This window comes from Eretmochelys imbricata, chromosome 6 (genome assembly GCF_965152235.1).
Source record: "Eretmochelys imbricata isolate rEreImb1 chromosome 6, rEreImb1.hap1, whole genome shotgun sequence".
Taxonomy (NCBI): domain Eukaryota; kingdom Metazoa; phylum Chordata; order Testudines; family Cheloniidae; genus Eretmochelys; species Eretmochelys imbricata.
In genome coordinates, this window is record NC_135577.1 from 128,022,297 (window position 1) to 128,037,882 (window position 15,586).

The following is a 15,586-nucleotide window of genomic DNA, read 5'->3' on the forward strand; positions in this document are numbered from 1 at the left end:
GAGAATCCTTAACTTCAAAATGATTTGACCAATTGCTTTCACATTTGCAAGAGAGATTCCAGTCTATTCAGAGTAAATCCCAACATAGTTTCCCTGTGCAAAGTTATAGGGATTTATAATGGAATTCTGGTCACAAGATTAACTAAGGAGCTGCTGCAGACTGTTTCCATGTTTGGGATAAATTTTAATATCTGTAACTCCAAAACAGCTTGACCAAGTTTCTTCATAGTATTAAAAAGTTTTCCTTAGCTTTAAGCATACACCTGGCAATTTTCAAGTCAAAAGTTAAAAAGGACTTGGGCTAAAAGTATTGGAGCACCATAATTGTGAGAGAGAAGTTGGTCTCTCCATATCAAAATAAGTCAACTCACCCAATGTGTTCAGGTTGGATCACATAGTGTATTTCATGGAATATTCTGATATGTAATCAAAGAACATACAAATGAAAGTAAGTCTTCATAGGAAGTTCTCCCAGAATCACATTAAATAAAAATGCAAGTGACTTCTATGAGAACGCAGAAGTTTTTCACTTATTCATGTCTTCCCTTTGGGAAGTCCTTCATGTGCTTCATGGTCACTAAGCGAACTGGTCAAATGACATGGACTCAAATGCCAGCAATACACAGGTGACACGCAGCTCTACCTACTCTTCACTACATATGACCATATCACTACCACCACCATGGCCCAGTGCTTGGATGAGATCAGTTCATGAATAAAGAACAGCTGGCTGAAGCTGAACCCAAGCAACGCAGAGGTGGTGCTGGTGGCAAGAGGAATGGACTTTGGAGTTGCAGTCTCCTTTGGTTGAAGGTTGGAGCTTCTGAGCAATCAAGCCACAGACAAGACATGAATTAGCAGTATGGAAGCTCTCTAAACATTTCAATATCTTGGTCAAGATAAGAGACTGGGACTAGTGACCGGAAAGCATTAGATGATCATAACGGACAAGTGCAATTGTAACACAAAGCAACATTTGTATAAATTCACATGTGCAAGAAAAAGAATTTCACCATTTAATAATTGAAGTAATCACATAATGAACATCCCAAGAACCTTAAAAATTTGCATGATGCTTAGAAATAGTAAACAATTTAGGTTGTGAATGTGAAGCTGTCATTTCTCTCTCATATGACAGTTATAAAAACACACAAACATTTGTTCAGATAAAAATATCATAATACTGTTTCCTGTTTGAGGTGAGCACCCTATACATGGAATTGTTTATGGCACCGAAAATACCTGAAGAGTGTTTTAGAACTAGTCATGCTCTTTGGCAGCAGAATACTTTGTTGTTCTGCAATAAACTAGCGAGTGAATAGACATAGGACTCCTGCTCGCTGGCAGGAAAGGCACCACACTGTGCTCTTACGAAGGAGAATAGGAGATTCTGGACTAGGAAAAAAGTCTAGTACTCTCTAACTGATAGAATTCAGAGCATCAAGCAAGGGAGGGTGTACAAGATTGACAACAGAAACAAGCAGAAATTCACCCAACTCTCTCCTTCTGGCAAGGAGAGGTCACCTAATCCATTTAAAAAAAAAAAAGCATAAAGAGAAAAAATAATGAAGCTTTGGAGAATGTTACAGCCATATAAGCAAGCTAAAATACATTCTTACTAAGAAGATTCAAGTTGGGAGCGATCTCTCTCTCTCTCTGCACTAAAGTGATAGCTACTTAAGATTAAAGAAACTTTAAAGCACAGATACACCACATCAGGCTTACGGTGAGAAGACTTTGTAAGTTTGACATTATTAACTATTTGTAGTGCACATTCAATGGTTTGTCTCCATTTCATAATAGCAAACAAGGACAGCCAAGCAACATTTGATTTCAGAGTCCTCCATCACTGGATGAAACTTCCCACAACAGTGCCTTTGCTGTCCCTTAAGGTCACCTATTACTCTGCAGATATCTATCTAGAAACTGGGAATAACAAGTTAGAGAGCAAAAATAACAGACAATGGGTGCCTCTGTACCTCCCATGTTATCTACAAGGACCACAGTATGAGCTACGTGGTGGAGATTCATGGTCACTGTTGTCTGAATGAAGCAGCTTAGACAGGCACTTCCACATTGACATGTTTTAGCTACTTCCAGATCTTCACAGAGGTGAGAAGGAAGGAGATGACGACTGTAAGGGATTCTGTTGAAAAAGATGAGTTTGTGTGAACATACTGCAACATTAACCAATACCAGTCAAATTTAGTGATTGACACATGCATTGCTAACAATTGTGCCATGAGATAACCCTTTATAAGAGGAAATAAACATAATTCAAGTCTGAAAGAGCTGTTCATCATCTACAATGACAGACTAGCGTTACAGCCAAGATGGAAGTAAATAAATTGCAACCATGTTCCTGGTTGCTTTGTTAAGAATCAGGAACCTGGATCAAGACAGACACAGTGAAAAAGAGCCAGAGGGCCATGCTGGTTATTAAAAAAATCATTACAGTGCTAGGACAGATGCAGGGAGAAAAGAAGAGGGGCAACAAAAATTTAGCCACCACACCACACATTTATCCTCTCCCCCCCACCCCTTCCACGGTCAGCAAGGTCTCTGTATGTTCCCCCCCACCCTCCAATCCATTCATAATACATCAAATATCTCAAAGCCGGTGACATAGAAAAGACAGTGATGTCAAATATTACTCTTAGGATAAATTAGATATTTATAAAAACTGCTTTGAAATAAACAAAATGGTAGTATGTCCTAGACACCCTAACTCGGACTTCTTGCTGACTTACCTACCTTCTCTGTCATGACACTCAATAATCACTTCAGATCAAGAACTAGAACCAAGGATTCTCCCTCATGCAATTATTGTTTTAAATAACCATAAGAGACTCTGTCCCCGCAAATTAGTTTGCTGCCTTTGATCTGTTCCCAGTTCCCTCTAATTAGAAGAGTGAAACCACAGATAATCCAAATTCCGATTTTGATTATGGAATACTATGCTGCTACAAAGTATAAACACAGATCCCAAATATAGTTTAGGGGTTTTGGGAAGGGTTCCTTTTGAGGCCTTGTCTATACTACGGGGGAGACCGTTACGCTACTTCAGCTAAGTGATAACGGAAGTCAATGTACTTAGATCTACTTACCATAGGGTCCACATTACACTATGTCAATGGGAGACACTCTCCTGTCAAATCCCCATGTGCTTCTCATTCAGGTTGAGTATAGGAGTCGATGGGAGAGCGACCTGCGGTCGATTTAGCGGGTCTAGTGAAGACTCCCTAAATCGACCACTGATGCATTGATCCCCTGGTAAGTGTAGACAAACCCTCAATCTCCCCATATCCTTGGAGTCAATTAGCAGCAATGTATTAAAATGATTACGCTTGGCATATTAACTAAAAGAAGCCCTCCTGAAATCTAACTGGCTAGTGTACTGGCATTAAGTTCTCCAGACAGACCCTACTAAAAGGGAGCTGGTAGCAACCCCTATATTTAGGTTGCTTAGCACTTTTTTGAGAAGTATATACTAGCTTGTCACAAGTGTACTTTGTATTTGGAAGTTGGGAAAAAAAGTATTCACAAAACTTCATCAGGACTGTACTGAGTAACTCACCTGCGAAGGGGAGGTCAGTGGCAGTGAGAATATGAACTAGATATGAGCTAGCCAGTGAGAATATGAGATATGAACTAGTCAGTAAATTCACATTACAAGAGTGTCCCAAATACCCGTAGGTACTTGTAACCTGTACTTCCAGACCAGTGGACAGGGCTTTACAACAGCTTATATTTTAGAGAAAGGGCTGGAGAAAGATTCCAGAATTTTGATAATCTACATTTTATTTCCCCTTTCTTCTGTCTCTGGGTCCTATGTTAAACCTTCCCCACACCTCTCTTCTAATCCAAACCCCAATTTCTTGAGTAGTCCAGAAACAGCAGACTCTTACGTCTTGCAGCTTGGGACTTGAGCATTTTTCCTCTGCCTGTCTCCCCTAGGGGTTGTTAGTGGGCATGGCAGCTCCACTCCTAACACAGCTGCTGGTTTCTATACAGACCGACAGGCAGTAACATTTAGCTGTTGCACACTGTAGTAGACCCCGGGGAGTACAGATGGCAGACACTGGCCTTGCAGGGAGGCTGCTTATTTCCTGCAAGAGTGAGACAGTAATTATTTTTAGGCCACGTCTATACTGCCCACCAGATTGGCGGGTAGTGATCGATCTATCAGGGATCGATTTATCGCGTCTAGTATAGACGCTATAAATCAATCCCCGATCGCTCCGCCGTCAACTCCGGAACTCCACCAGGGCGAGAGGCGGAAGCGGAGTCTACAGGGGAACGGCGGCCGTCGATCCCGCGCCGCGAGGACACGAAATAAGTGCTTCTAAGTCGATCTAAGATACGTTGACTTCAGCTACGCTATTCTCATAGCTGAAGTTGCGCATCTTAGATCGACTCTCCCCCCAGTGTAGACCAAGCCTTAGTTACTCAGAGCTGGGTCTTTTCAAGTTAGAGGTGAAAAGCTCCATATCCTAACCCCTAAAGCCAGTTAGCAATCCTGATGCTGCAGTGCTTCAAGAAAGCCAGTGGTAAGGTAGATAGAAACCTCAATTGGAATGATGTAGCTACAGCTATACATTTACCTTCCAAGCAGTCACCTCACATTTAACCAAAATCTTTCCAACGCTGCTCAGATCTTCAAGGCCCTGTCCATACAAAGAGCAGAACAAGCTACAAACACATTTGCAGCTGGCAGTTTCAGTGTGGATGGGTTTCTTTTCCTTTTCAAAAACCAGCATATTAGCAGAAAGTGGATACCCACTAGCAAATATTTAGCATGATTTCTAACATGGGTGCGTGAACACAAGCTGAGTGGCAACCATGCGTGAAAGCAGCCTCAAGCCATAGTGGATAGGACCCAATATGAACTATACACCCACATGACAAAACCTCCCCACAATAGGAACCCTGCACTGGTAGTTTCAGAAGAGACCAATATTCATGGAAACAGGTGTATTCTTATAACTTGAGAGAGCAGATGTTCATTTCTGAAACTATACCTGTTCTGTGGATAGAGGGTGTCAATCTACAGGTTTCACTGACCCCAACCCCTTCAAAAGCTTCAAGTTACAGTTAAAACAATCTCAGACTCTCACCAGTATTACACTGAGCCTTGAGAGATGAACTTATATTGAGTTTAAAGGAACTTTTCTGCTACCCTGTAATTTACTGTAATTGCATATGTTAGAAGTCAAAGTTAAACACTTGCCAGGTTGTTTATCATTCTTTTTCAAAGCTATAGATGAATCATTCTATTCTTACCTGTAATTTACTGTTGCTCTTGCAGCAGATTCTAGTAAAGTTAATGGTATTTTTAGCTGTATGCTGGGAACAAGAGGATTAGGCTGTTCAAAAGGGTTTCCAAAGAGATCTAACTTCTCAAGTGAGAGATTTCTGAAGTCACTGGGCAAAAAAGGAAGCTTATTACGGGCTGCTGACAGGAAGCGCAGTTGACTTAGCTGGCCCATCTTGAACGGCAACCTAATCAACTCATTATCATCCAGCTTTAAGTGAATGAGTTCTTGCAGTTGACAAAACTGAACTGGAAGTGCTTTGATTTTATTTTGGCTGAGGTCCAAAAACTGGAGAGACTTCTGAAGTGTGGAGTTGCACAGAGCTACGCAGAAGGACTCCAAGTGATTGTTGTGCAGATTAAGCTCCTGAAGGCTGACGAGGTCACCAATAGTTTCTGGCAGCTTTTTTATATGATTGTGGCTTAAGTCTAGTTTTCGGAGTTTTTTCAGACAAAGCATTCGCATGTCGACTCGGGCGAGTTTGCAGTATGAGGCCTGCAGTTGTTCAAGGGAGTAAGGGAAATTTTTGGTTAGCGGATAGTCTCGTCTCGACGTAATGATCATCTTAGTTTTAGGTTTTTCAACTTCCGAAGTCTTTGCTGGTACCAAGACTGAGAGCGGCAGGGCTTCAACATCGGTGCCTCGGTGAGCCAGCCTCACTGCTGCAAGGAAGCTCTTTAAATTGCTAGCATTTGCCTACAAAAACAAAAACAGAATAACTCTAAACATTTCACTTTTACACCTCCTGGACTTGTGCTAGTGCTTTCTGAACTCTTTTGTACAGAAGGGTGTCCAGTGATGCTGAGTCAGCAGAGTAATGAAAATGGCTAGGGGGAAAAAGAGGCTTAATTCAGGCTTGTTTTGAATTCTCTAGTAACTGCATTTAAGTGCCAATGATAAAAAATTCAGGTAGGGAAGTTACAACCTCCCCTAACCAGTCAGAGCAAACAAAATGCACTACATAGCTCAAAAAAAGAACAAAGCGCAAGAGTTTGAAGCTGAGAATAAGGGTTGGAAAAGGAGGGCAGCAAGTCACAGCTGGAACAGGTTAACATGCCTGTTTCTATAGACTACACACATGGGGTGGAGGGGGAGACAGAGCTTTAAGGCTATAAACAGTGTTTCTGACAGCCCCTAGGCAGGGAGGGAAAAACAAACAAACCAAACACCCACCCCCCCAAAAAAACAAACAAAAAAACAAAGGTTGAGCATGGGTGGCATTTGAAGTTTGAGGCACAATGGAAACTCTGGACTATCAGGTTTAACATCCGTAGAGCAAATTCAGATGTTCTGAGACAGAGAGGTTAACTGGTTGCCCATAGTCACACAGGAAGCTTCTGGTAGAACCAGGAAGCCTCCCTACTTTTCTGAGGAAACAATCATCCTTGCTTCAGGTTGGGTGCAGCATGATGATAGCACCACTGACATATCACATGGATCGGTTTGAGGAATACCAGATGACTTGCATGTTGAGTAAAGATCTAGCACAACTTTAATAGATTTAAAGGAGATCTGTATTGGTACAGTTGAGGTTAAATAGTATGGCGTCACTTTCAAATGCCTCAGCTCTTTTGAAAGCCTCTCAGTACAGATCTAATCCAAACTACTTCTCACAGAAAATTAACTGGCATGCGGTAAGCAGCCAGATTAAGCTATTATGCACCTCAGAAAAACAAAAAAACCAAAAAGGAAGCAGACGATGAGGTGTTCCCACAGACAACATCCACTTCTCTCTCAAAGCAGGAGAGGAAGAGGAGTCTTGTGCTTCAGAACTGTACAGAGACTTGGAAGATCTATACTCTATTCCCAGCTCTGACAGCTCTTTGAGAGCTTGGCCACAGTCGCTCAGTCTATATGCTTCAGTTCTCCATCTGTAAAATGGAGGATAGTAATTCCTTTCTTCCAGCCATTGTCTGTTTAGATTGTAAATTCTAGAGGGCAGTGGACTGTCTCTTACTATGTGTCTGAAGCACCCAGCACAGTGGGGCCCTGATCCTGGGGGCCCTTAGGCGCTATGGTCATACAGATAAGCCGTATTTGATTAAGATAGCAGTAAGGGCCAAATAAACCTGATTGCACTAACAAACAGTATGACTGGCTTTCTTACTAAGCCCACAAATATCTAATGTAAATTAACTCCCCGTTTAATATCAAAGGTGGCAAATCAAATCTGAACATAAGAAAAAATATCCCCCCGATCATTGGGGAAGTGGGTAGATTTGTTGTGACTATACGCCAGAGAACAAAAGTTATAGGTAAGATTTCCTTTGCTCTAGAAGTGGATATCACAGCAGATGCCAACTCTTGGAAACTAAGCAGCTCTGGGATGCCAGAGGCTGAAGGTAAAACATTCTGCAACTTCAAGATGACAATACCTTGTCTTTTGGTGTCTCAAAAAGAAAATCCTACCACATTGTCTAAGCAAAGTTAGTATGATACCCCTAAACAAGAACAAGTTGAGGAGAAAACCCAAAAAGACATGCCTATGCAAATAAAATAGGCAAATGGTTACTCTCAGAAGTGCTCTGGAAATGATCCTGTGATAGTAATAAGTGAAAACTGGAATCAAAATATCAGAGTCCCAGCAATAAAAAAGGCTATTGTAAAAGTAAGCAGTCTGTGTTGCTGCCCTACAAATCTCTCGGACCGGAACTGATCTGAAGCTGGCTATGTAAGTAGACATTCCTTGGATCTAATGATTCCTTCTAATGATCTTTTGCTCCAGGGTTATAAAATAAAGCACTGGATGGATGTTCCAAAGATCTTTAGTCTACTCCAGAGAAATTAGGAACCTGTCTACAACAAGGTTATGAAAGAGAACATTACCAGAAAGGATATGGAAATATTGTTGGCAGGGAGATTGACTAGTTAAGCTAGAATTCTCACTTTTGGAAAGAATCTAGGATGAATCCCTCGGGTAGACAGTGCCCTCTGCCCCCTTCAGGCTATGAGGGGCCAAGCCTTGCATTGCAGTCCCACATCCTGCTTAGCAGCACGGGGCAGGGAGGCAGGTTCTGGGAGACCAGCCCAAGGGTGCTGGGGTTTGGGCAGATTCCTCCCTCTTAGGGCATAGGACTGTGTTTTGCTAGGGACATTCAGCAATCACACCCCCACTCTGTTGCCATAAAAAAAAAATATGTGCCAGCTCCATAAGTAACCTGTCCCCTCACCTCCAGGAGCTCTCCTGGACGGGGCTGCTGTTGAGTCTCTGGCAGGAGGCTCTTCTTCTACAGGCTGCACAGAGGTTTGTCTTCTCCAGGAAGGTGTGGGACATGGAAGATGTTCCTAGCCCTGAAGAAGCTGGTGGGCTTGGACCAGGCTCCAGTCAGAGATAAGAACATGCTTGTAGGACTGCAGTCCATGAACCAGTCTCTGCAGAACAGGTTTGCCAAGGGGTCCAGTATAATATGAAAATTGTTATCTGAGGGGACAGGAACACAAGGAAAAAATCATACTCTAGCACTGACTCCAGGGGAAGAATTTTGTTGAGGAATATATTCCTACTCAGGAGATCCAAGTCACCAGCATCCACTGGAACTATGAAACCAATGATGATATCATGAAGGCTGTTGTCTGGGATGTAGCTGACAAAGGAAAATACAAAGCCAGAGCACCACTAATTCTTAAAGAATTTAGAGTGGATGTGTTCCTAGATCGTGAAGCTCATTCTAGAAGCTGAAATCACTGTCATCTGAAAATCTGAACTCAAAATTAGAGTGGCTCAGAAGGGGGTTGCATCAGTTTTGTGAAATGTCAACATTCACCTACAATGAAACATGGAGCTTTTTAATAAAAGGTTTTAAATGTAATAAGCAGCTCATGATTTACCTTCAACTGCTTCACGGAATGCTGAAGTTAGCCACTAAATAAACTCTAAATGGATACTGTAACCTAGATTGACAGATGAAGTCAGTCAAGCAGTTTTTCTGTAGATATGTAATGAAATCCAAATGGGTCTTTAAGCCACACACATTTTCCACTTCAATTTTTATACCTCTTGTAAACCTCTGAGCCGCCAGCAGGCCTTCAGCCTTTTGCTCAGAAACAAACCTTTGGATTTGTACCATTTCAGAATCAATACTGAGAGAGAAGGACCTTCAATCAGGATGCAAAGAATAATCCTGGGGGCATTCTGCGCCATTAAAAATTCTGCAAATTTTATTTGTCAAAACAACACTACATAATCACGCCAGTTTCAATTATTTTGGTAATTTATTTCAATACACCTGTCAGCAAGTATGTCTGCAACAGTACAGAGACAAAAAAATTCCCCCAGGAGTAAAGAGTTAAAGAAACCCCGATGACAACCCAGTTCCTGTTTCTCTACCCCCTCCCCCACCACCCCACCTGCAGGGTCACCCCCGCCAATACACCCGAACCACCTCCTCTCCAGCGCCCAGCTGCCAGGAACCCTCGAGCTCCGTGGTTCTCAAACTGTGGGTCGAGACCCCAAAGTGGGTTGTGGCCCCATTTTAATGGGCTCACCAGGGCTGGCTTAGACTTGGTTAAGGTTACAGGCCCCCTGCCTGGGGCTGAAGCCCTTGGGCTTTGGCTTTGCCCCCCAACCCCGGGTGGGCTAAGGTTTTGGTCCCCCCTCTTGTAGTAATTGTTGTCAGAAGAGGGTCGCAGTGCAATGAAGTTTGAGAACCCCTGCTCTAGCTCCCTCTCCCTCCCTCCCTCCAGCAATGTCTTCTATGTGCAAGTTGGGCTCTGCAGAGTAGAGTGGCCCCTAGTGATGGCCAGCAGCACTGCAGCCCATTTCTGTGGGGGAAGGGAATCTCTGCATGCACGTTAATTTCTGCAAAATTCTGCATTGCACAGTGGCGCAGAATTCCCACAGGAGTAAAAGCAGCACACTGGCTCTGAATGATCTTATGTGACAAAGTTTTCCTCCTACACAGGATGCAGCCATCGTTATCACAATTTTGAATCAGAAGAATTTGCAAGTCCTTCCCCTACTGCAGATTTTCCCTATATCAACACACAGACAGTGCATCTGAGAGGTCAGTTATCAGAATGCAGAGAAAAAGTGTGTTTTATCACCACCACATCCAGCACATTCTATCAGTTAAACAAACACAGCTCAATCGTCAGGCCAAATACTCTCAGCAACGATGTTCTTGAAACTTGCAGGCTCAGATCAATCCTCTCTGCTAGATCCATGAGTTGTGGATCCCTTCTTGGTAAAATAATTCTTGTAACTATTTATACCTAGCAGGGCTCCTATGTACTCTGGTTATCCTTGAGAAACAATCTAAGACTGAATAGTTTAATATGAACCCTAACTCCAGCATGACAGTGGTAGGACAGGCAGGTGCCATCCCACGGCTTGTAAAATCACATCTGATTACTCAGTCATCCTGACAGGGAAGTTATGGACTCCTACCAACCAGTCAAACAGCACAGCCACACACAAGATCTGCCGAAACAACCACCTTTAAAGAAACATCCTACTGAAACTGGAAAGGCACTACATGCTCTACCAATGCTAGAAACAGACTTCAACCCTAACATAAATAATTGTTGGTCTTATAAAGGAGGAAGGTGAGACAGGACAGAGTCGGCCCTAAAATGAACAGAATTATATTGTTTTAAATTAATTTAAAGTATCATTTTAATTAATTTAACACATTTAATTTTTTTTTTAAATACCGTATCCACCAAACTGAAGTGCTAAGGTTTTGAATGGCTTCAGAAGTGAGTGGAGGCACGAAGTCCTCAGGTGATGAGCGCTGTATAAATGGCAGGCAAGGAGGTTGGGGGTAGAACTGGTAGGTGAGAAACTCCCTGCCCCCATAAGCAAAACCATTTTCAGGGGCTGGAAGTGCTGGTTCAATGGGTTCTTCCCAGAACCTCCAGTTCTCAGAAGCTTACTGTTCGAATCCATTAAACAGATAAATAAATGCTTATTGCAAGGATGTTATCAAGTGTTCCTAGCATTGCTTCTAAGGTTTCAACTTTTCTGTAAGGCTACTGAAGCTATTTTTCTGTTCACAAGGACCATAAGCTGTTGTTAAATTTAAATTCTCTGAACAACTTTTCTTCAAAGATAGAATATATTTTCCTCATAGTACCTACATTTCCTTCTTCGCATAAATCCAAAAATTGACTTCATTTAGATTAGAGACTCAGGAATACAGCACACAAGCGGAAGGGCACCGGGAACCAGTGCGGCTTCCTAAACAAAAGGGTAAACAATCTACTTTTCTTCTAGCCACACAACCCAATTTTGAGATTTTAGAAAAATAATCCTAGAAAGATTCGAGGTTTTCCTAAATTTTGCATCAGTTCTAGACAGGCATTAATTGAGCAATAAGAGAGACAGCAAATGTATTGCTGGTACATTAACAGAGGCCTCTAATTTTGCAGCACAAGCTGAATAATCATTTTAACAGTGCATTATTCGTACATTCACAGAAGCATTGAAGCAATTGTAAGGAAAATCCCTGTAGTAAGCTGTTTTGGAAAAGAGACAACGTAACGTGGGAGGAGTAACGGAGGACTGGCTAGATGAAAAATAAAGAGATAAGGGATGCTGCTTTTTAAAGGAAAGAGGAGAGAAAAAACACTAGACAAATGAGGAAACCGAGTGGCAGAGATAGAACAGCGGGGATTTGGAAAAACAAAGGAAAGAAAGTTAACGTATCAAAGCAAAAGCAGCAGGGCTCAGCTTTTTCTGCAAAATGAGGGGATAACCCAAAGATCCCTCCCCATTTTAAGATATATATAACAAGTTAATTATATTTCTGAATAATCTCCGACCATATATCAAAAGGCTATTCCTTTGTGCCTGGTTAAGTTTGTGGGCCCCCAAAATAATTGTCTGGCAGGCCCAAATTGCTAAGACTAACACTGATTACAGCCTAAATTTTCCTTTAAAAACATTAGGGAAAATTGCTCAGGTATCTGCATTGTGACTTCTCATTCACTCTGAATAGAGAGATGCCTTATACAGTATAAAGGCAGACAGAAGCAGATGACATCCTGTCAAACTTCCTGGCTTGAGCATTTATACTCTATATGACATCAGTACAATATAGTTTTATTTCTATACAGCAGACTTCATACAGATCACCCCAGAATACTTTCTAGTCCAGATATTTGCTTTGGACAACAAGCAATTAAAGCCATGCAAACAAATATGCACAGGCACCTAGGTTATGGAACACTTAACTGTGGAAACCTAGCTAAGGCTGGTCTAGTGCCAGTGCCATGAACTCCTACACAGGGGATCCACCTCTAACACCAGATTGAGACCTCACACTACATGCACCAATAGGTGCCGCGAAGAGTCAGAACGCATGTCAGGTAAGAAAACACCTCAGGAAGGTTTTATACGCCAACTTTTCCAGGGCTTGACATGTGTTTACTAGCTACAGAAAGAGCAACATTCAAGACCACAGAAAAAAGGGAGGGGTCTCCCAGTGAACCACCCACATAAAATAAAAGAAAGCCAGACAGAAAGCTAGCCCGCTATCAGTTCTCTACCTTGCTGAGACAGACATCCACTGCAGGTTCCTTCAGACGAACAGTAGCTTTCCCTTCCTCCACAAATTTGGTGAAGAACTGCTCAATGTTCTCCTTCAACTGTTGAAAGAAAGAGAGGAAAAAAGTGGAGAGCTTGAGTGTAAAGTCTTCCCAAGAAATCAGGGGGTATTTAATTTTGGTTAAAACAACAGTAAAAGCACCTTTCAAGATACAGTTTCAAAGTATAATTGGGCTTAATAACTTTTCCTGGTGTAGTACTAAGTACACAATTTCTTTTTTCTTTATCTAGTACAAATCAAGTTTGCAAATCCTTACCATGTAAATAACAGAGAGATCACTACAACAGTGACCTTTCATTTAGAGAAACATTATACAGTAACAATAATCAGATCTCTCTATTTTACAAGTTATTGCCATATTACAGAATGAGCATATTTACACATCCCAAGACATGTCATTTCTAATCATTCTATTAAAAGTCTTTGCTCAATTTATTACATACATTTAACAACCCAGGCATAGCTATCAAATGTCAATATTAAAAAACACAACGTTTCTAATGCAGACATAGGAATCTTGTAGGGATGGAGAACACACTTGAGCTTTGCTAGTGCCTAAGTGAAAAGCACAACCAGATACCCAATGTTGTGCTGTTCTGTAACCTCTATTGAAAACGTTCAGCTATATCTGGACTAACAAGAAGTTGAATACATACAGTCCCATCTGATTTTAGAGCCTGTTTAATTTAAGTTTAGTTTCTTCAGGATACTCTGTCTACTGAACAGTCATGTGGCTAGCTGGCAGAATCACACAATGAAAGGGACATTAACTCAAGTCGTACTTTTGTCTGAAATGTTTACATGCTATTGTTATGAAGACCAAGAATTGCCAAGATCCCAAAAGGTAATGGCTTGGAGTGGTTAGTCTCAGTTTATTCATTTTGCAGACAGGCAGCTTCCCCTGCTTGAATGGGTTGTTCTCATTGCATCAGAAGAACCACTTTCAAAAGAGAGGAAAAGGGGAGGGAGAAGCCCCTGACTCTGAGAGAGAGCTAAGGCGCTGGTGTACGCAGGTAACACTCTCCAGCCATGCCTCGAAAGGGACCATTGTTTCACAGCACTCTCAGGGGTGCCACCTGCAGGGAGACGGGGCGGGCGTCTCACCTTAGGTAGCCCGGGTGCTGTGGCCACAGGAAATCTTACCCCCTACCCAGCTCGGTGAAGTCACACTGGGTCCAGTGTGTGCAGGTCTCCCCTTGTACCTTGCCTTGGGAGGGGACAGTCTCCCCTTGTACCTGACGCAGCCCAAAGGAGAGAAGGAGCCGGTGACTATTACCCGGACGAGGGTTGGGGAGTCTCCCCTCGGGCCGGGGCCGGCCCCGGCGGGGGGGGGGGGGGGAGGGCGAAGGCGGGGGGGAGTCTCCCCTCGGGCCGGGCCCGGCCCCGGGGGAGGGCGGAGGGGGGTCTCCCCTCGGGCCGGGCCCCGGGGGGGGGAGCGGGGAGGCGGGGGGCGAATGGCGGAGGTGGGGGGTCTCCCCTCGGGCCCGGGGGGGAGAGGGCGGAGGCGGGGCCTCACCTTGTACCTGGCCCCGGCCCGGTCCCGCGCGGTGCAGACCATCAGGTAGACGCCGGCGCCGGGCCCCCCGCGGCCGGGCGGCCTGTCGGGCTGCCGGCCCAGGGAGAGCAGCGCGCGGGCGCCCTTGGCCCGGCCCCGCAGGCCGCAGGCGGGCAGCAGGCGGCTCCGCACCTCCACCTCGCACTGCAGCCTCATGCCCGGCCCGCTCAGGCAGCGCGCGCCCGCCCGCCCGGGGGTCCTGCGGCCGCTCGGGCTCCCGGCGCAGCCTGGCGGAGCCGCCCGCGCGCTGCCTGACTCCTCTGGGCCCTCCCTCCGCTGGAGCTTCGTCTGTGCGGCGCGTTTGCCACGACGGGGCCCGAGCTGCGGTCTCCGCCCCGGCCAGGGACCCCCTGGGCGAGAGCGGGGGCCGCCTGGCTGCGGGAGTTTTACAGGCAGGGGTGAGGACACCCCGACCGCGTGAGGACCCCTCGCGGGCGAGCGCGGGGCCCCTTGGCCCCGCCCCCTCGTGGCTGCTCCTGCGCCGCCTGGCGGTGGAGGCCGGCGTAGCCCAGGGGCGGCCGAGCCCCGCTCCGGGGGGTTCGGCGGGGCGGGGCTCGCGCCAGTCTCCTGCTCGCTCCGAGCCTGGGCCGGACTCTCCCTGCCCTGCGTCGTAGCAGCGTGGGGGCAAGCGCCAGCCGGCGGGATCCGGGGGAGCCCCAAATGACCCCAGGCACTGGGGGGCGGGCAGGGCCCTACCTGTGCTTCGGTGCGATGGGGTCACTAACTTACCTACGCTGCAAGTCCCTTGGATCAGGGGCTGTCTAGTGTGTGGCTTGTCCAGCGCCGTGCACACCGTCAGCACTTAGCTACTGGTAACAATCATACCTGCCTGGGGCAGCATCCGCCTAGCCCAACTGCTTACCAGATCAAGCTACACCCCTGTAACCCTTGCTGTACATCAGGGCATGCATCTACGATGGCTACCAAGAGTAGGAGTAGATTCTTCGTTTCTTGATGTGTTAGGCTCAAGATGGGATGTCTTTCTGGAACGGAAGATATTGCGTTAATGAAATACAGATTATTGGGCTCAGTACAGGGTTAATGGAGTGAAGTTCTCTGGCCTGTGTTATACAGGAGGTCAAAACAGATGATCTAATGGCCCATTCTGGCCTTGGAATCTGTGAAGCTGAAAAGATGCATATTTCTCTTATGTAGACAGGGCCTTTTCA

General features: G+C 44.8%; 1 protein-coding gene across 1 annotated transcript; it reads right to left on the reverse strand.

Annotated features, from left to right (window-relative positions):
- Positions 1-379: 379 nt before the first annotated feature.
- On the reverse strand, positions 380-14,627 carry LRR1 (leucine rich repeat protein 1). The gene is made up of 4 exons (XM_077819705.1): positions 14,379-14,627; positions 12,804-12,902; positions 5,284-6,011; positions 380-2,146 (listed from the first exon to the last, which is right to left on the reverse strand). Exons 1-4 carry the CDS (start codon positions 14,571-14,573, stop codon positions 1,894-1,896), a joined length of 1,275 nt encoding a protein of 424 aa, XP_077675831.1. The 5' UTR covers positions 14,574-14,627; the 3' UTR covers positions 380-1,893.
- Positions 14,628-15,586: the final 959 nt, after the last annotated feature.

Coding starts and splice junctions, on each gene's coding strand:
- LRR1 (XM_077819705.1), bottom strand. CDS start 14,573: ATGAGGCTGCAGTGCGAGGTGGAGGTGCGGAGCCGCCTGCTGCCCGCC. Junction 12,903..14,378: donor GGGCCGGGGCCAGGTACAAG/GTGAGGCCCCGC, acceptor TTCTTTCAACAG/TTGAAGGAGAACATTGAGCA. Junction 2,147..5,283: donor AGAGCAACAGTAAATTACAG/GTAAGAATAGAA, acceptor CTTTTTCAACAG/AATCCCTTACAGTCGTCATC.